Consider the following 20446-nt stretch of genomic DNA (forward strand, 5'->3'; position numbering starts at 1 on the left):
GGGGCGGGCCGGGAGCGGGCGGCGCGGCTCCGGGGCCGGGCGGCGGCGGCGGCATGGCGGAGAGCGAGGCCGAGACCCCCAGCACCCCGGGCGAGTTCGAGAGCAAGTACTTCGAGTTCCACGGCGTGCGGCTGCCGCCCTTCTGCCGCGGGAAGATGGAGGAGATCGCCAACTTCCCGGTGCGGCCCAGCGACGTGTGGATCGTCACCTACCCCAAGTCCGGTGAGCCCCGCGCCGACCCCACCCGCCCTGCTCTGCGGCGCGCCGGCGCGGGGGCTGCCCGGCCGGGCGCGGGGAGGGCGGGGGCCGGAGCTCCACGGGGCGGGGGGCGTCGGCCGGCATTTGGGGAAACCGAGGCCGGAGACCTTGCGAGGTGGGCCCCCGGGGATGCAGCCCGTGTGCCTGGAGCGGCCAGGGGGACAGGCCCCGGCGGCCACCGCTCCGCTGCCTCCCCTGCCCCCGGGCGGGCTGTGTGACCTTGGACAGCCACGCAGCCTCTCTGTTCCGGGCCCGCTTCAGCCTCGGGTGCGCGCAAAGTGCGGTGATGGTTTGGGAAGGGGCTTGAGATGGGCGTCGGGGCCCTCGTCCTGTGCGTGGGCTCGGGTGGGGGATGGGCCCGCCGTGCTCCGAGTGCACGCCCGGTGTTGCCTTGTTTCGGCGCCGGCTCCGCAGGCTCCGCACGCCGGTGTCGTCAGGCAGGACCCAGGGCGTTCCTGTTTCCCGGCGTTACCTGACCTCAGATCATGACAGCCGCGAGGGAAGGGAAGGGAAGGGAAGGGACGGGACGGGACGGTCATCTTCCCTTTCCAGTCTAGGCGGTGCGGCTCAGAGACGGCCGGCGGCTTGCCCAAGGTCACACAGCTGGAGCTGGGAACCGGCAGAGCTGCGCTTTAGAGCCAGGCCGGTCTGCCCGGGACTTGGTGTCAGAGATCATCATGTAGTGTCTCTTCTGAGGTTCGCAGGGAAAAGAGGCAGCTTCCCCGTTCTCGGTCACAGCTGAGGGTTTCCCCTGTTGCCACTGTGTTGCAGAAGGAGGGAGACACCTGAATCCAGGCCGTGCAGCGTGTCCACAGCCTGGGCCAGAAGGTGGCCAGCCTGGAGGTCATGTGGGATCAGCAGCCGTGCAGCTTGCTGGGCGAGCTGTATGCGTGGCTCTCAGCTGGAAGAGCTGTTGCAGGGTCCCAGACCCCTGAGGGGGAGGCCTGATTCTCTGAGGAAGGCTGGGGAAGGGGCCAGCAGTGCTGGGGAGGGTGGGGAATCGTGTTGGGGCGGGGAGGGGGGGAGCTTGAAGATCTGGAAATGCTGCCAGGCTGTCCTTGGGAAGGGGGAAGGGGAGAAGGTGCACCCAGGACGCGTGCCATGGCCAGGGGCTTTCCTTCTGCTGCAGCCCCACAGCCCCATGGGTATGGGGCTCAGCGTTTTTCCCACTTCAGAGCCCCATATAACATACAGCTGAAAGACCACCACCCCCACCGGGGGGTGGGGCTGTACTTGGACCCCCACCTTAAACGTGGGAGCAATAAAGACTAAAAGTCATCTCATGTCAGTTTAGGACAGGGTTTGCCTCCAGATGAATTGTGAAAAACTTGGTTTGGCCACAGATTTAGGACCCTTGAATTGCAGATGAAGGATGGAGGTTTTGGCGTTCCTTTCCTCCATTTTACGAAGTTAAGAAGCTGGAGGGGGAGGAGGCACAGGCCAGGAGGCTCACTTGGAACGCTGTGTACTTGGGGCTTGTGGGGGATGCTCTAGAGGGACCCTGGCTCTGCAGGGACATTTCTGGCTGTTTTGATGGGGAATGCGGTTGTTAAAGAAGTTTTCTGGGGGACCCAAACTCAAATCATGTTTGTCACTGAATCTTTCAAGGACAGACAAAAGCACATGCTAGACTTTTTAATAAGAAGACAAAACAGGGCCCTTTCCCTTGGTGACAGAAAACCCAGTGGTGGTCTCGAGCCCCTGGTGCTTTGTGTGAGATCCCTACACGCAGAGCCCTAGAGAGCCACCTCTTTAAAACTTAGAAAAAATTTGAAGCCCTTCATGGCCTTTCCAGGCTCTTACCAGTGCCTCCAAAGGCTTTCATTCTCCCCGCCCCGCTGTTCGTGAAGTTTGTTACATGGAATGATCGGGGTGTGTGTGTGTGTGTGTGTGTGTGTGTGTGTGTAAAAACCAGTCCCCGAAGTCGGCCATGAAGATTTTTCTCTCGACCAGAGAAAAGGGCCCTGGAAGTCATTGCCAGTGGCCTCCGGTAGCAGGAAGAGCTGGTTCCAGCAAGCCCTTGCCCTTGGGCTAGGCCGAGCCTTGGCATCCTCTGCCGTGAAATTTGCAGCTTAAATTGCGCAGTCGCTGAGCCCTTGGGTCTTGGGGGCCATTTTCTTGAACACAGGCCGGTAGCAGCTTGGGATGGACCCGAATGCTTTGGGAGTAGGTGAGCAGCCGCTTATGGAGTCCTGTATGCCAAGTACCCTGCCACCCCTTGGGGCCGTGGTTTCCACTGGGGCAGGGGAGGCCACCGTACCATCTTTGGAGGAAGTGGGATGATGCATGAGCGCCCCTCCCCGTGCCAGGTGCATGGTAAGCATAAGGAAGGGTCCTGTCATTCATGCTGGCCTCTGCTCCCTGGCACCCATTGTGTCCAGATGCTTTTCTAGGTGCTGGGGTTGCAGGGAGAAGTCCTGTCTGCTGCCTGCCTGCCCTCAGTGAGCTCACCCTCTGCTGGGGGACAGCGGGGTGGTTGGTGCCAGAATCGGGACAAGTAGCCAGGGCTAGCAGAGGCCCCTGAGGGAGCCCACGGGGCCCCTTGGGTTCTCAGTGCCCAAGTCTGGGAGGTCGGAATGGCCTTGCAAGCGGCCAGAGCTGGAAGGGCTTGTAGAGCCCCGTGTCTCCTCCTGCCCCCTGGCTGATGGGAACAGGGGTTCACAGCTCTGGGGGATTTCTGGTGGTAGTTAGATCCTGTTTTTTCCCTCAACACCCACCACACTCTAGGAGCGTTTCTGTGTTCCTGACATTTCAGCTTAGGTGACAGGTTAGGTCAGTAGCCTCCAGCCACGTGTGGCTTTTAAATTCAATGAATCGAGATGAAGTAAAAGTAGAAATTCAGTTCCTCAGCAGCACTTGTCATGTCTCAGGTGCCCGGTCACCGCATGTAGCCTGTGGCTGTCATATTAGACTACAGGGATGTTAGAAGCTTCCATCGTGGCCAGTTCTCTGGGATGGCACCAGTTCAAACCGTGGTCCAGATACTGGGAGGCACTGTGCCTTCTGAGGAGGCCTGTTCTATCTCTGTCCTTGTCTGTCATCGTTCACCTTATTGCTCTTTGATCCCAAGATGGTTGTGTTAAATCTGGTCATCTGCGGAAACATCTAGCAGCTGTCTGTGCTGGGCGGCAGTGAGCAGTGCTGTTGGTTTTGTCAGCAGGTTCCCGGTTCCCTGAAGTCATGGAGCATCAGCTTTGGGATATGCTCCTTGGCTGAGCCAGAGCGCCCGCTTCCTGATGTTGTTTTCATTTTGGTTCCAACCAGCTCTGAAGGGCATCCACATTCTCCTGTCACTGACTCGGAGGGAAGAAGTGAATCACCGCTGGGGGGTAAGAGCACCGGGCTCCCAGTTCTGGCCCTGTCGCCGTGTGACCTCAGTTTGCCCACGAAGAATGAGGGGATTGGACCTGATGGATGCATCTAAGTCTGAACTTTTAAGACAGCTTGGGATGGGGAGGCTGGCGGGGGAGACCCGCAGGTCCCAGGCTACGTGGATGACATCATTTTCTTTATATGCACATGTCACCAAGCCTAGGAAAGGCAGGTTGGGGAGTGTTGTGAATGTGGTGACACTCTCTTCAAGGAGCTGACAGCGACATTAGGAAGCCGGGCTCCTGATGCTGAAAGCTAACTGACGTGTCAGGGTGGGGTGGTTATTCTCAGGGTCAAGTCAGAGGCTCAAGAAGGAGCATCACTGGAGGACTGCATGGAGGAGGTGGCCTGGGGCTGGGCGGGATTACCAAATACAGCTACAGTCCCAGTGTCTACCTCTTTTGAGCCTCAGAGTGAGCCTGTGTTCTTGTGATTGTCTCTTTTTTGTAGATGGATACAGTCCAGTGAGGGGCGAGGAGGGGAAGAGGTGGAACCGGCATCTGAGTGTGCAGTTTTTACCTGTTGATGGTGGAGGTGATCGAGCCCCAGAGAGTGGGAGGAGAGATAGTGGTGATGGGCGCCCAGGTGTGTCCCAGGTGTTCACGTATGGCATCTCCTATCATTTTCCCACAGCCTGGGGAGGAGGCCCTTCACGGCCTCGGTGCGTGGACCAGGAGGCAGGCTAGGACACGTTGGGGGGCCTGTCTCCACTGAGAGCTCACGTTCATTCCGGGATCAGCGTGCCGGCCCCTGCCCTTCAGCTTCACCGCGCAGGGTGACTAGTGCTCTTCAGCACGGCAGTTGGTGGCCTGCGTCCCGGAGAGCCGGGCAGGGGTTCGAAGGGCGAGGCCTTGCTCCCCAGCAGCTGTGCCCTTCCTCTTTCCTTTCCCTCTCCCCCTGCTCCTTCCCTTTGCTCCTCTCCTGCCGCCTCCATGTAAGCAGGACACTGGGGATTGGGATGGGGAGGAGGGTGGCACGTCCAGGTTCCTGGGTTGGCGAGGGGGACCTCTCTCCTTACCGCTGCGTGGGCCTGGTAGAGCGGCCCCCAGGGCTCTGGAGAGAGAAAGGAGGAGGGGCGCCTTGACTCCTGTGGAATAGGAGGAGACTCCCAGAGCCCCACACCCCCTCCCCCGCCCCCAGCTCCAGGGCCCCATCCTCATTCCCCACCGCGCCTTCCTCCTCAGCTCTGACGACTTCTCCTGCCTCTCCTCCCACACGCACTTTGTTATCCACTTTGTTACCCAGTCTGCTTATTTGTCCCCTCCCTGTCCCCACTGATGAGGAGCTGGGGCTCACAGGGCCGGGCCTTTCTGGTGGTTAAAGCAGTAATTAGATCCTGGTTTTTCTGCAGCGCTCCACTATTGAGAGTATTTCTGTGTTTCTGACATTTCAGCTCAGGTGACAGGTTAGACTGCGCCGCCCACGTCAGTAGCCTCCAGCCACATGTGGCTTTTTAAATTCAATGAATCGAGATGAAGCAAAAGTAGAAATTCAGTTCCTCAGGAGCACTTGCCGTATCCCAGGTGCCCGGTCACTGCATGTAGCCCGTGGCTGTCCTGTTGGACCGCACCTAGTGGGCTCTCAGGTGTGCCTGCCCCCCTCCACCCCTGCTCCCATCTTGGGATCCTCCCTCTCTCACCTGGAACATCGTCTGGCCTCCCCCCTTCAGTCTACCTCTCACTCTGTAGCTGAAGTGACCTCTTAGAAACAAACCTGATCCTGGTTGCTCCCTCATTAGACATCTTCGCTGACTCTTCTTTGCTTCAGGCAACGATAAGCTCCGTAGCCTGTTCTCCTGGGACCTGGACTCCTCACCTGCCAGGCCCGTGGAACCGTCGGAAGGCACCAGGTTCTTTCTTTCTTGCCTTTGCTCCTGCGTCTGGTGTACTCTTCCCCTCCCCGTCCCTCTCCTCCTTCCACTTCCCTCTGATCCTGATGAGGACTTCTCACCTTCATGGTGCTACTCATCTGTTAAGTGTGGGACCAGCTGTCCTCCTTCCTGGGTCCCCCTCCTTGTGTCGTTCAGCACTCTAGAGGAGTCGCCCTGTTGTCTTCTGGCTTACATCATTCCTGATGAAAAGTTTGGTTATAATTCCTTGTTCCTTTGTGGAGTGGGTCTCTTTTCTTCTGAGTGCCTTCAAGATTTTCTCTTTTGATTTTCAGCACTTTGAATATGATATATCCAGATATCTATTTTTTGGTTGGGGGGCTGATAACTTCTGCTTGGGGTTCTCTGAGCCTTGTGGATCTGCAGTTTGTTACCTTTCATTATTTTGGAAAAATTCTCAGCTATTAGCTCCTCAGATATTTCTTCTGTCTTGTTCTCTCTCTTTCCTTCTGAGATTCCAGTTACGTATGTGTGAGATAGATATTGTCCCATAGCTCTTGGATGTTTTTTCGTTCTTTCTCTTTGGGAAAATTTCCGTTGACCATTCTTTCGGTTGACTGATTTTTTTCCTCCACTGTGTCAGATCTATGAGGTCAAGTCTGTGAGCCATTCAGAAGCATTCTATGTTTCTGCTTCTGTGTTTTGATTTTTCCTCTGGCTTTTTCACTTTTAGTTTCCAAGTCGTTGCCAAAATATCTTATCTGTTCAAGCATGGTGTCCACCTTTTCTGTGAAGTCTTTTAGCATGTTAAACAGACTTATTTTAAATTCTCAGAGTCTGATTCTTTTGATTGATTTGTCTCTTGACATGAGATTGATTCCTTTTTCTTCAGTCTTTTTAAAAGGAGTATACTTTTTGATTGAATGCTGGACACAGTGTTCTGACTCTGGAGACAAAGGTCAGTTGTATTTATGCTTGGAAATGGGCCTGCCTTTTTCTGCCACACCATTAGCATTGGAGGGGAGTCAGTCTGGTATGAGTTGGGCTGTATTTGGGTTCTACTGCTGCTCTGGTTACTTGAATGACCTACTCGTCTTAATTCCTATAGCATCACCTTGTGCTTAGCATGGGGCTTTTCTGGAGGCTCTTTCCCTGTTGTTCCTGATCCCCACACCCTTGTCCTTCCCCCAGGGGTAAACCATTGTTACTTGTTGCTCTGATTTGCTGGCTTACAGAGGAAGGATTTTGAGAGGGATGTGCTCTGTCATCTGGTCCAGCTGCAGCCTTAGAGTTTCAGGCTTAGGCAGGTTCTGAGCTCCTGGGTTTTGGTGGAGCTCTCAGAGATCCCGCAACTGCCACCACCCCGGCAGCAGCCAACTCAGCCTTGATGGTGGATCTTGCACAGGAGAGTTTTACTTCTCTCTTGCAGTATTTAGGGGTCTCTGATAGAGCCCCGGGGATGGTTTCTGCTCCCCACTGAGGGCAGAGGTATTTTTCTTTAACCCATTCAAAAGCCACATTGGTTCTTCAACTGGGGCTCTTGGGGCAACAGGATTGGCTCTTCTTCCTCCAGTGTCTTAAAGCATTTTTCCCAGAGAGAGAGAAGGACCCTGGCACGGTTCCCCTTTTCCTGCAGCCCTAGCACGGAGGCACTCTGTCTCCAGCCTGCCAGCCCTCGTCCTTGTGAGAACCAGACCTGAGTGTGTTTGATGCCAGCCCTCTCCTTGTGTCTGGCTCTGCAAGCTCACAGTTTAGTCTTTGCAGTTAGTAGTTTACCTGAATTCTTCTTTCCCACTTGCAAGGAGCCTTGCGTCTCTGCCTGACCATCTGGAGGGCCTGTCTTTCAGGATTTTCTGCTTCTTGGTGGTCCTGCAGCTTTAGCTGTCTGATGGACTTGGAGTCAGGGGAGGATCTTGTCCATCTAGTCTTTCCTTGTTAGTGTAGAGCCATGCTTCTCCCAGTTCCCTGCACCCTGGGGGAAGCGGCACCACTTCCTTGTGTCTTGACAGTCAGATGAGGCAGTAGGCAGGCCTGCAGCTTCTGGAACATCAGGTGGTGTGCTGTATCACATGATCTCTGCTGTTAGTAGGGAGCAAGGACCCTGCACAGGCTTATGGAGGGCATAAAGGTTAGCAAAGGGGGTGTTGGGATGTGGAACCTCCCCAGGGCATGCTTTGCAGAGTTACGGAGTTTTCTGGGAGCCAAATAAGTCATTTCCAGAAGGAGTAGAAAGCCAGAGACCCCAGGTTGGGCTTGTGTGTGTTCTGTGGTGCACAGCTAGCTCTCAGGAGGCCCGGCTCAGCCTGAAATGAGCCAGGGCATCCTGAGCCTGCACTCCCCACCCGCCGGTGACAGGGCAGTGGACTGGGCCATGGCTGTTTGTCTTTCTCAAGCCTCAGAGCAGGACCAGGAGGTGTGAGCATTTCCTGTATCTGTGCTGGGTGCCATAGCTTCACTGGGAAGGAGGCCCACTTGCAGGTGAGGAAGGCCCACTTGCAGGTGAGGAAGTGAAGGCCTGGGCCGGCCTAAGGAGAAGCCGGCCCAGGTGCTGGCAGTAGAGCCCCTGGCTCTGGGCGGGCTGGCCCTCAGGGCCATGTGTTGGGTACAAACCTACTCCACCTCCATGGTCAGCCCCACGGTCACCACCACTGATGCCTTCGGCAGCAGACATCACGACATGCAATCCACCTGGTGGTCCTCACCATGCCGCTGGGGAGACAGGCCTAGAGGGGCTCAGGGCTCATCCTTGCTCAGCATCCGGGTGTTAGGGAGTGGCCGAGCCAGGATTTCAGACACAACGTCTATAAGCCCGTGCCCCAGGGGCGTGCCTTTGGTTGGTCTGCCTCTCCCCGGAGGGGGCGTGCTCCGGTCCCGGTCCCGGAGAGCCTGAAGCAGGGGTTGAATGGAGAAGTGAGGTGGGAGGTGGTCTCAGGAGTGGTGCCCTCGTGGGTCCTGGGGCTCTGCCTGCGGGGGGCTCCAGAGAGGGTGCAGATACGGCCCAGGGGCTCTCTTGAGGGGAGGAGGCCAGTGCTCTCCGGCCAGTCCTGTCTCTCAGCAGGTGAGGGTGCTTGGGGCCTTGGCTCCTGGCACTTCCCTCTGAGTGGGAAGCGAGAGCCTTCTTGTGTGGGGCCCGTCTGCTTGAGCTGCAGGTGATGACGTCCAGGGTGGCTGGGGTGGGCGGCTGGGCACTGAGAGGGTCTGTTGCAGGCAGGGCGGCTTACAGCCACCTGGCCTGAGTCTCGGTTTCGGGGGAGGCCGTCACCCTTTTTGCATCCTGCTCCTGGACGTGGGGGTGATGTGCCTTGTCTCGCAGAGCGGTTGGAGGGTTGAATGTGGTAATGTGCCTGTAGCGCCCTGCTTGGGCCTAGTACTTTGTTAGGCCCTGTTTTCTTTGTCCCTCTTTCGTGTCAGCTCCACCTGGAACATCTTGGGTTTGTTGCTGCGTAAAAGACCCTCTGGACTCAGTGCCTTGAAACAAGACTGTTACTATAGCCTGCTGTAGTGTCTGCTGTCGCTGGTCTCGGCCAAACCCCCACGCGCCTGCGGGTCAAGTGGAGGCTTCAGGCCTGGCTGGGCTGAGCGGGGCAGCTCTGCTCCAGGTGTCTCTCCTCGTGCTGCGACGTGTGGGCTAGCCAGGGAATGTCCCCCTCTCGGTGGCGGCAGAAGTATGCAGAGTTCTGTGGCTTTGCCTCTTGCTTGGCCACAGCGAGCCACTGATTGTGCCCAGCATCAGAGAGAGGCGCTGCCTTCTTCAGGAGGAGCTGTGAGGCCACATGGCAGAGTGTGGGTGGGGCGTGGTGGAGAACGGGGGCTCCCACTGCTGTCCACCATAGTGTCCCCTATGATTCACTGGCTTGTCCCGTCCTGAGGGTCCTTTGTCAGAGGATACTTCTTAAGAGGAGCCTCCCCTGACTTTGCTGGGCCCTCATAGGAGGTGGGGCCTCTCCCTCGTGGGTGGAGCCGCAGCATCTGCCTGGTGGACCGGCACCCTCTTGGGAGGGGTTTGTGTGTAGGGGCCTGCACGTGTGTCAACATCTGTGATCCCAGGAACTCAAAGCCCAGGAGAGTTTCCTGCTTGGAGCTTGAGGGCCAGAGGTGTGGTGGCCGTGTCAGGCCCGCCAGACTTGAAGGAAGAGCTCGGCTGGAGGTCTGGGCCCCAGATCCTAGGGGCCTCATCAGACAGGGACTGTGGGAAGCCAGGGCTGTCAGGTGTGCTACAGACACCTTGTCATCTCAGTGGGGGTGTGTGTGTGTGTGTGCTGTGTCCAGCAGGGGCACAGATGCTGGCATGGGGAGCTCTGTGGGCCGAGAAGCTGAGTTCCCTCAGTGGTGGGGGGCAGTCCCAGCTGCTTCCTCCCTCTGCCTCAGCCTCATTCCATCCCCAGCTGTGGGGGCTTCAGGGTGAGAGCTGAGGCCTGGAAGTGAGAACACGTGGCTCAGAGCCTTGGTCTTGCTGCCTATTTGCTTTGTAAGCTTTGGAGGAGTGTATGTATATTGTATGTGTATGTGTGTTTATCTGTAACGTGTATGTGTGCAGTGTTTGTATACATATGTGTTATCTTTGTGTGTGGTATGTGTGTTGTATATAGTGTATATGTGTTGTGTGTGTATGTAGTGTATATGTTGTGTGTGTGTTGTATATAGTGTATAGTGTATGTGTGTTTGGTGTGTATGACTGGTATGTGTGGTGTGAATGTGCTGTGTGTGTCATGTAAGTGTGTGATGTGTATGAAGGTGTGTGTGTGTATTGTATGTATAAGTCTGGTGTGTGTGTCACGTATGTGTGTGGTGTGTATGAATGTGTGGCATGTGGTATAGATGTCATTTGTGTGTGTGTGTATGGTGTTTATGGCTCTGCATGGTGTGTGTGTGATGTGTATATGTGTGCAGCGTGTATGAGTGACGGTGTATAGAGTGTGGTGTGTATCGTGTATGTGTGGTGTGTATGAATGTGTGTGGTATGCGGGGTGCCATATGTATATGTGGTGGCGTGTATGAGTGTGTGTGTGTGGTGTGTGTGAGGAAGCACTGGGTTCTGGGGTCCAAGCTGAGGGGCTGGGTTCTGGGTTCCTGGCCTGCTGGCGTCTGCGACCTGGGGCAGTTCACCTCTGTGCTGGTTCTTCGCGTGTGAAATCTGATGGTGGTGGTCACCGAGGGGCTTGTGACAGTCGAATGAGGACATGGCTGAGTTGCTGTGACTGTGCCTGGGACGCTGAGCACCGTTCCCACTGTTGCTAAGGTAACACCGGGCACCTTTGTGAGCCACGGAGTGCTTCTGGTCCCGCATTGTACCTGTTGCAGCCGAGGGACTGGGCTGCATCTGTCTGGGGCACGCTGTCCCCTCATGTGTCTGGAGGTTCCCGTGAGAGCTGAGAGGGCACATGTGAAGGCTCCCAGGAGGGGCGACAGGAGCTTACCTGGCTGTGAATCATCCCTGTGCTCTCTCTTCTGGGCAGGAGCATCCTGGGGGCCGTCTCAGCTTGTGTGGGGACAACCTGGGGCGGGGCCTGGGAGCACCTTGGTCCTGGGTGGCCCGGGCCCACTCTGGGGTACAGCTTCAGATGCTTGGCTGTCGGTGTTCCTGGACGGTCCCAGCTGTAACACGTCACTGTCCGGTGACTCCAGACCATGGCACATTGATGGGGGGGTGCCCATTGAACACGTGAGCTCATGTCTGCTTCCTCTTAAGACCTCACTGTGTGATGATCAAGGAGGCGAAAGGTCTGAAACCCTCAGAGGAGAAGAGGCAGGGACTTGGGGTGCCAGATGCCCGTGGACCCCACGATCGGATGCGGTGGACGAGTGTTCACTGACTTAGCAGGTGGAGGGTCGAGACGCGGGAGGCAGGAGGGCCGCAGGGGTGCATGAACTGTTTCCAGCTGCGGGGCTCCAGCAGTGGGGGGCACCGGACAGCTGAGGGGTGGCAGCTGCGGGGGGGACACAGCACCGGGATGTGGATTCGGGGATGTCGAGCACAGACAGCTGTAGGCTGGGATGCGGTGCCATATCGGAAGTAGGGTTCAGGGGCAAGCTGCATCCTTGTGAGAGAAGTGCTGCTTGGCTCCCGGGAGGCAGGTGCTCCCCCAGGGCGGCGAGCCGAGGCTGTAGCAGTGCCATGCCCCTGGGAGTGTGCTGCTATGGACACGGGAGGCCCCCCAGATGGCTGCGTCTGGGGGCTCATCCTACCTGCAGACGGACTCAAGGCACCGGGTCCTCAAGTCTCCAAAACGAGGGACAGAGACCTGCAAACTCAAAAGGTGGAAAGGGAGCTCGGAGGAATCCAGGGCGACGTACAAACGGAGGAAAACCTAGGAGGGCAGTCCCCCTGCCCCCCTGTACTCCTGCGTCTCTGGAGCCGCCTCGGAGAGTGAAGACAGACGTGCCTCCCCGAGGATAGACGGGAGCCAGGGCACATCTTGACAGAGCCTGGATTGAGAGTTCGGGCGTGGAAGGTCTGACAACCCCGTGCTGAGGTTTGGATGCGCAGGTGGGGAGATACCTCCCGAAGTAAAAGAAAAGTCTTTATGGAATGAGGGCAGACAGGGGCAGAGACAAGAAAATCGGAAGATCTCGGGGTTCCGAGAAGAGAACAGAGTAGGAGGAGAGAACGTTTAGGGACCCAGGGTGTCCAGAACCCGAGGGCAGGAGCTAGGGAGCCCCTCTCCCTCAGTGCCTGGCATGACAGACAGACGGACAGACGGGAGGAGGAGCATGGAGCCCGCTCCTGGGAAGCCTCTGGGCTCCAGAGGCCAGGCCGCCGTCGAGGACCGGGGAGCGGGCGCCCAGACTTCTCAGCACTGGCAGCCGGGAGTCGGGACGCGGTTCTGGGGCCCAGGCTCTCCAGCCCCGAATTCTCTGCGCAGCCGAACAGCCGGGCACAGCCAGGCGGATGCCGATGCTCGTCCTGGTCAGGCCCGTGCTTGGGACACAGCGAGAGGGTGGGCTCCGCAGCGCGTGGGAGACCCCAGCGGGGAGCTCAGGGAGTGGCCGCATCCAGCCCGAGGAGACCCCGGGTCACCCGTGGGACTGAGAGCATCCAGAGGCCTTGCTGCAGCCCGGGACAGGATTGCGAGTGGCCACAAGGCAAACGAAGCAAGCAGACGAGCGGTGATTTACTCTAGGAGAATGAAGTCTTGGCCGAGAAGGTAAGTGCCATCGCTGTGTGGACTACCGTGGAGCAGAACACGCGGTAAACGCCCAGGTAAGACCACGCTCCTGCTGGGCCCACGCCGGGAGGAGGGAAGCTCGTGTGAGTGAACCTGGCCAAGTCCTTGTCTTCCTCTGTTGAAAATCAGTAGCCTGTGGAAACCGTGTAAATTGTGAAAGAATGGGCAGCCCCGGTGGCTCAGTGGTTTAGCGCCACCTTCAGCCCAGGATGTGATCCCGGGGTCCCCGGATCGAGTGCCATGTCTGGCTCCATGCGTGGAGCCTGCTTCTCCCTCTGCCTGTCTCTGCCTCTTTCTCTCCCTCTCTCTTTGTGTCTCTCTCTATGTGTCTGAATAAATAGATAAATAAAATCTTTAAAAAAAAAAAAGATTGTGAAAGATCTAAGCACATCAGAAAATTGAGGGTAAGAGAAGAATCAACCAGTGGTTTGCTCTGCGCGGGATTGGGGGTGGGGAGGAGAACAGGGTTTTCCGTTCCTCGCCCGCTAGTGCTCTGTGAGTTTTTAAACAAGTACGTGTGTGACTTTCTTTAGTAAACGATAACAGTGAAAATAAAAGAATGCCACAGGGTTTCAGCCCCAGGATCCTGGTGGTTTGGGGCCCAGTTCCGATTGGTCCTGGCCTTGGAGGAGTGAGTGGTTCCTTCTGCCCCCAGCATTCTGGTGGGAATTTTGATGGGCTCTCCCCCCTTGTGGTGAGGCAGGACTGATTTTTGGGGAGTTCCACCCAGAATGCCACTGGCTTCCGAGGGGTCTGGACCCAGCATCCCAGGGTCAGAACACACTGCCCCTGCCCGTGGGAGCAGGGATCTGGCTGGAGTCCCCAGAAGCGCTTCCGGAAAGGATCATGTCCAGTGGATTTGGAAAGCGCGAGGCGTTATTCCCCCAGGAAGGCAGCGCTGCCCTGCCGCCCTCCCGGGCCCAGGTTTGAAAGCCTGGCTCTCCTCTGCCTCACCTTGGGTTTGCTGGCAGTCAGGCTGGCTCCTGCTGCTGGGTTCCTCCTGCTCCCGCCTCCCCCACTGGCCTCCCGCTGCCGTGGGACAGTTGGGGGTGCCGGGTCCCACCTCACCCCCACTTGCTTGGCTCAGTGGCTGCAGGAGTGGAGGGCCTTCTGGCCTGGATGCAGCCTCTGCAGCACCTCCTCACCCCCGTTTCCCTGCAGGCTACGTGGTGGGTTCACACGGGTCTGGCTTTTCTGCCCTTATGTCCACTGGGCATGCTCAGCGGCCCCCGGGGGTGGGGGGCAGGTGGGGACTTCCACACTTGGGTCCCCCACTCCAGAGGAGCACTCCCCTTCCCAGCTCAGTGACTTCAGGCTAGTAACCTAAACTCTGAGATTCTGTGGCCTTATTGGTGTAAGGGGTGCTCCTAAACGCTCCTCCTGATTTGTGCAGGAGCTGCCCCCCATGTCACGTGTTGGCTCAGGACGTGGCTTTGACACGAAGGGCCTGACGGCTTGTGTCCCTTGTTGGGATGAGGGTGGGCTGGGTTGGCAGGAGGCTGTGCTGTGTCCTCAAGTGTGGGTGGTTCTGGTAAATGGAGCCTGTCACGGCGTTAGGAGCTCGGAGAGATTCTCATTTGTATTGAGCCTCTTTGGCTTGGAGCAGGTCACTTCGTTGGCCCTGTGCTCAACAGCCTGTGAAGAAGGGGGGAGCATTGCCACATGTTCTGGTGGGGGAGCAGGGACCCCCAGGGCCAGCCCTTGGTGCAGGCTTGTTAAATGAATAAAGGGGAGGGTGGGGGTTACCCCTTGAATGGCCACCAGATCCTAAGTGAGGACTTTGACCTAATTGCCACGTAGGAGACACATGGCTCCACTGAGTCGGGGTGTCCCAACAGCTGGGCAGGGAGCTGGGGTGCCCAGGGTGGGAAGGGCTCAGACAGGGGAAGGCTGACTGGGTGCTGAGGATGTGTGGAAGTTGCAGGAGGTCACAGACACAAGCACGCACGACCAGTCCTTTTTCCCAGGTGGGGTGGGGGAGACTCTAGAGTCTCATTCAGTCGTCAGGCCCATGGGCTTCCGAGCACCTACCACGTTAGGATTGTGACGTGAGTATGGTCAATAGAGTAATGGCCTCCAGACATGTCCACGTCCTAATGCTCCAACCTGTGAGTATTTCACCTTTTGTGCTGAGGAGGCTGGAGGCTGCGTTCGGATGGGAGGTTATCCTGGGTGTGCTCACAGGGGTTCCTGCCAGAGGAGGAAGGTGACAGGGCGATCAGTGTGGCTACAGCTGCAGGCAAGACAAGGAATTGCCCCTGCAGCCTCCGGAGGGGAGCAGTGGTGCCCACACCCTGATTTGAGCCCCATGTGGCCTGTGTTGGCCTCTGGCCTCCAGAGCTGTGGGGTGGTAGCTGTTGTTGGAAGCCGCAGCAGCCATAAGCATCAAGACGCCTTCTCTGTCCTCAAAAGCTCATGCCCAGTGCATCAAATGCAGTAAGACAAGAGGCAGGGGGTGTGGTTGGGGGGGCACAGATGAGACGGGGTGCCTGGGAAGGCTTCTGGGAGCTGCAGCTCCAAGATCACGTCCAAGTTGGAGGCAGGAGGGCGGCCTGTTAAAGGCTTGGGCCACGGGGTGCTGAGTTCTGGGGGAGATGGGAGACCCGGCCACAGCCCAGAGTGCCAGAGGGGTGGAGAGAGAGGAGGGGGCCGAGAGCCTCTGGGACACGGCAGATGGAGGGGTCGCCACAGCCAAGGATGCCAGGAGAGGGGCCAGCTGGGCTCATGTTGTCATCTGGGGCACCGCCAGGGTGGTGGCAGTGGACGTGGAGAGGAGAGGCCCACGGGGAGAGGCATGGGTGCAGCTGGCACCTGGTGCAGACCCCGTGGACAGCGCAGCCTGTGTTTGGTCTTCGGTTATGGTGACCCACCAGTGTCATTGTCATCATCATCTCTGGCTGGTTTTTTCCTGTGAACATGTTGTCACATCTTGCCAGCTGGCTTCCGCCCTGGAGAGGCCAGGGGCTGCTCGCCGTACTGGTCCTGTGTGCCCCGTTGGCTGCCCGGAGGCAAGAGGCACGCAGCAGGCCCTCCAGTAGCTTATGCTGAAGGCTGGGGAAGGCCAGGCCGAGTTGCTTGAGCAGGAAGTGGACGTGCTGGACGGGGCTGGTGGGGACAGGCCAGTGGGGAGGCCAGGGGAGAGCTTCCATGGGCTCTAACGAGGCTGGTCTTCCGGCGTAGGTACTTAATGGAGATGAGGATGGGGCTTGTGGAATTGATACGTCGATGTGAGATGATGTTAATGTGCAGGGCGTCTGTCTGGGGCATTGCCTGGGGGGCAGGGAGCACTAGAAATAGGTCCTGAGGATGTCGCCAGACAGGCCAGGGACTCTGCCCACACACTGATTTCGGGGGGCATGGGCTCCCCAGTGCAGGTGCCCTGGGCTGTTGGGTGAATGGACCTCCCCAGGAGGAATAGGGTGGAAGCCACACACTGGCCGTGTGACCTGGGGCACAGCTTGGCCTCGGGCTTCTCATCTGTAAATGGGGGTGATCACAGTCTCCACCTTTCAGGCTGGTGGGAGGATCCTGTGGGTAACAGGTAAAGTTATTTCTGTTTGAATTTTAAAAACCATCACACTATTTTCTTCAGTGCCTTTGCTCCAAAGCTGCTTCCTCCAGGAAGTTTTCCTGGATCAAGTTATCTTCTTCTGATTACTCAGCACCCAAGGTTTGCTTCAGAAAACAGGAACTGAGCACAGCCACATGCTGGCTCTCCCGGTACAGCAAAGAACCAAGCTTTACGGTAGGAGAGTGGGAGCCTGTAAAGGAATGTGCAGCTGTTCCTGGCCAGTTGGCGTGGGGGGCGGGGAGTCCTCACCTGAAGGGCCGTGGGAGGGAGGAAGGGCCTGCAGGCCGTGGGGAAGACCTTACTCTGAGGAGACGTGAGGCCGCTGCGGATGGTCATCGTGGACGAGGGATGCCAGCTAATGCCGTCTGACGCCCATGTTGGAATGGTGGATCTGCTTTGTTGAAACCAGACTGACAGGTGGGGGGAGCTGGGCCGAAGCAGAGAACTATGGGAGGCTCTCACTGCGCGGTCTGGGATGGACATTCACCTTGACGGCAGATCCAGAGGTTGCTGAGGTGTAGACCCAATCAGGGCACACGTAGGCTGGCCGTTTGTTGCAAGGGCAGGCCTGGTCCCGGTGGGGCAAGGGGTGGCGGGTGCTCCTGGGCGGACAGCTGGGTGGAGGGTGGAGCTGGCTTTTCGGGGGACGCAGTATGAGGCCCTCTGGGGAGCGCAAGCAGCCAGGAGAGCAGGGGTCTGAGGCAGTGTTTGGGGCAGTCGGTGTTTCAGGGTGGGGAGATGAGGAACTACGGACAGACCAGTATCCTTGGAGTAAAAGGACCAAAGTCTTGAGGAAGAAGCACTAGCCTGCCGTAGCTGTTTCTCCCAGAGGTCAGGTGGGGTGATGATGGGATAGCCCTGGGCTCACTGGTGACCTGGAGCTGAAAGCCTGGGCAGAGTGGGGTCTGCACACAGGGCCCAGCAGAGGTACCAGGAGCCACCTTCCTCCCAGGGGTGACACTCTTGGTGGGGTGTCCCACCTGTCCCTGGGCTGTCCTACTCAGCAGGGCTCTGGTGGCACTTGGTGGCTGGCCAGGTGTGTGATCAACCTACGCGTCTTCAGGCCCGATTCTGGGGCAGCAGGTGCTGCCTAGAGAGCGGGGCTGGCCGTTGGGCTTCCTCTGAGCACCGCTCCCTGGGGCTTCTCTCCCTTCAGGCACAAGCTTGCTGCAGGAGGTGGTCTACTTGGTGAGCCAGGGGGCCGACCCTGATGAAATCGGCTTGATGAACATTGATGAGCAGCTCCCGGTCTTGGAGTACCCGCAGCCGGGCCTGGACATCATCAAGGTACCTCTCTGGGCCAGCGGCACCCAGCCCTGGGGATCCCCTGGGGACCCTGAGTGATGATTGCTCCTGCACAGGGGCCCACAGGCGGAGGGAGGGCAGAGAGCTCCCAGTGACAGCCAGGTGAGAGACCTATAGGCCTGAAGCCCTTGGCAGTGACCCTAAGATTGGAACAGTGGGTGATGTGGGTGACTTGGCGGTACAAAGGAGGCTCCCCACTGTGGCTCACCCCATCTGTCGTGGGAGCTGAGGAGGGTGCGTTTGCATCCAGCATTTGGTATCAGGAATGGGATAAACATTATCCCGAAGGGCTGCTCAGATGCAGCTGGGATCGTCCCCACCCCCTTCCTATCCTTGTCACCTCGAAGCTCAGGCCTCATTTCCCACGTGGACTGCCTGTCCATTCCCTCACTAGGTGAGCATTCTGATGTAGAGCTCTGAGAGCGCCTCTGCCCCCGTTTCACTGCTCTCAGTATCCAGTCCAGAGGCTGTCTACACGTCTCTGCCTGCACCCCAGCCTCCAGTGTTCGTCCAGCTGCATCTGGGTGTTTGCACCCCAGTGTGTACCTCCAACCTGTGCTGATGCATCTGTGGAGCCCTTCGGTAGATCCTTGCTGGGCACCCAGCAGGGCGCTGCCCTTGGCACTGGGGTGCAGCCGAGGACAAAACTGACAATGTTGTGTCGTGACCCTCAGAGAACTTGCGTTCTGGGGAGGGAGACCAGCAGGGGAGGAAGAGCAAGAAGCCGTGGTTACATGGTGGTCAGCGCTGTGTGGGGACCAACGTGGGACAGGACACAGGACGGCAGGCCTCCCTGGGGGCCAGCTGAGTACGGTCCTCAAAGGCTGGGCAGGCGAGCTGGGGCAGGGGCAGCAGTGCGCGTGGGCCTGGCACGTTCCAGGAGCAGCAGGAAGACCCAACGCTGATGTGACTGAGTTATTAGCGGTGCTGCTGTGCGCCTCGGCCTCCTTTGCTGCCCTTCACGGTCTGGGCAGACCCCCTGAGCAGACCCCCATGACCGTGACTGGTTGGCTCATGCTCCGTGTGCCCAGGGACGGACTATGTCCTGTTCAGTCTGGAGGGCAGCCAGATCTCGGGTGAGAAGTTTCTCAGGTGGAGTGCGGGTCTTGACCCTTAGAAAGGCCCTGAGATAAGTGAGCAGCTGCATGTCCTCTGAATGCCTCTCCCTCTGACCCTTTGCAGGAGCTGACGTCTCCCCGCCTCATCAAAAGCCACCTTCCCTACCGCTTCCTGCCCTCTGATCTCCACAACGGTGATTCTAAGGTAACCCCACTCCCCACCCCCCTTTGGCAGAGCTCCCGACAGGCAGAGCCAGCCCAGCGGTGCTCTGGGCAACCATCCTGAGCTCCTCGAGGCACAGGTGTGTGGAGACCCAGCAGAGGCCGTCCCTGAGCTTGTATGGCCTTTTGTCCATGTTTCCTTTTAAAAAAAAAAGAATTTATTTATTTATCTATCTACCTACCTACCTATTTATTTGAGAGCGAGGCAGAGACACAGGCAGAGGGAGAAGCAGGCTCCACACAGGGAGCCTGATGTGGGACACAATCCTGGGACCCGGGGCCACGCCCTGAGCCAAAGGCAGACGCTCAACCCCTGAGCCACCTGGGCGTCCCTTGTCCATGTTTCTAATTTGGGTTTTTCCTTACAGTCGAACTTGGGCTTGACTAGCCTTAGTCCAGCGTCTGCTCCTGTGTTAGCCTGAGGCCCCAGCGCTGCTTTCATGGTCTCTGGTTCTTCTCATTTTCTCAGCGTGATGAGGCCTCTAATTCTCATCACCGATGTCAGGACCGGCCTGTTTCTGTGTCCCACTCATTGTAAAGTCGTGGTGTAGGACAGAAATGTAGTAACACACTCAGGCACGGTTCTACCAGATGCTGTTACACGGAGGAGGGTGAGCCTCTGCTGGAGCCGAGGCTGTGCACATCTGGGGCTGACCTGGGGGCTGACCTCGGGGCTGGAGGTGGGTCGTCCATTCAGAGTGGGTTGGAGGAGCAGCCCCTGAGCCGTCCCTCTGTCCCGCCACAGGTCATATACATGGCTCGGAACCCCAAGGACCTGGTGGTGTCCTACTACCAGTTCCACCGCTCCCTGCGGACCATGAGCTACCGAGGCACCTTCCAGGAGTTCTGCCGGCGATTTATGAACGACAAGCGTAAGTGTCTCAGGCTGCGCGGACAGCTCCTTCACTGAACCCCTGTGTGTCCTTGCACTTTGCCCACATTCCCCACAAGTCCTGTGATGACCACGCAGGTTGGGCCTGTTTTCCCGCTGTCGGGTGGAGGAGCAGGGCTGCGGGGTGACTGGGAAGCTCGTCAAGAGTCGTGGCCAGGGTGCAGCAGAGCGGGCGTCCAAGTCGGAAGCCCTTCTCTCTCATCTGCATCATTGGGGTCCTGAAACGTTCCCCAGTTAGAAGCATTCCTCTTCCTGCCTGGATTTCGGACAGTAAAAGCAGAGGCCTGGATAACTCTGTTCTTGGTGACAGAGGCCCGGAGACATGGCCCCCAGCCCCGGGCTGAATGATGGGCGAGGTGTGCTTTGGGTGAGGGGCCAGGCAGTGATCTGCAGCAGATGCGGGGCGGGGAGGCAGCTTGCCAGGGCCCTTCTGCATCTCCCCTCCTCGGGGCAGGAAGAGACCGGGTCACACCCACTGCACAGCGGCCTTGGTGGTGAGGTCAGCAGCCCCTGCCCGAGGTGGCTCCCCTGCTGCCATCCGTGGCTTCTCCAGGCACCCTTCCAGGACCCACAAGTGGGAGTTCAGTGGGGGCTTGCACCCGGAAGGCCCGAGATGGCCACATCAGCACTTTGATTAAATCTGGACTGAGACGATTCCATATCCATGTCTGAAAATACACTTTCTGTTTTATTTTGTAACTCAAGTCTTAGTGTTTGGCCCCGCTGTCCAGGTTGTGTCCCAGTTGGAGGTTCTGCAGTGAGATTGTGTGGCCA

The 20446-nt window shown here is 57.9% G+C and overlaps 1 protein-coding gene across 2 annotated transcripts in view; it reads left to right on the forward strand.

Annotated features, from left to right (window-relative positions):
• Positions 1-20446, forward strand: part of SULT4A1 (sulfotransferase family 4A member 1) — a 33553-nt gene continuing 13107 nt past the window's right edge. For both annotated transcript variants that reach the window (XR_013388971.1, XM_077914188.1), the window contains exons 1-4: positions 1-222; positions 17352-17482; positions 18683-18763; positions 19526-19652. Coding sequence is in view for 1 of the 2 variants with exons in the window: in XM_077914188.1 (XP_077770314.1) it covers positions 54-222; positions 17352-17482; positions 18683-18763; positions 19526-19652 (508 nt within the window). In the remaining variant the exon portion in view is untranslated. The remainder of the gene's footprint in view (positions 223-17351; positions 17483-18682; positions 18764-19525; positions 19653-20446) is intronic.

This window comes from Canis aureus, chromosome 11 (assembly GCF_053574225.1).
Source record: "Canis aureus isolate CA01 chromosome 11, VMU_Caureus_v.1.0, whole genome shotgun sequence".
NCBI classification, from domain to species: domain Eukaryota; kingdom Metazoa; phylum Chordata; class Mammalia; order Carnivora; family Canidae; genus Canis; species Canis aureus.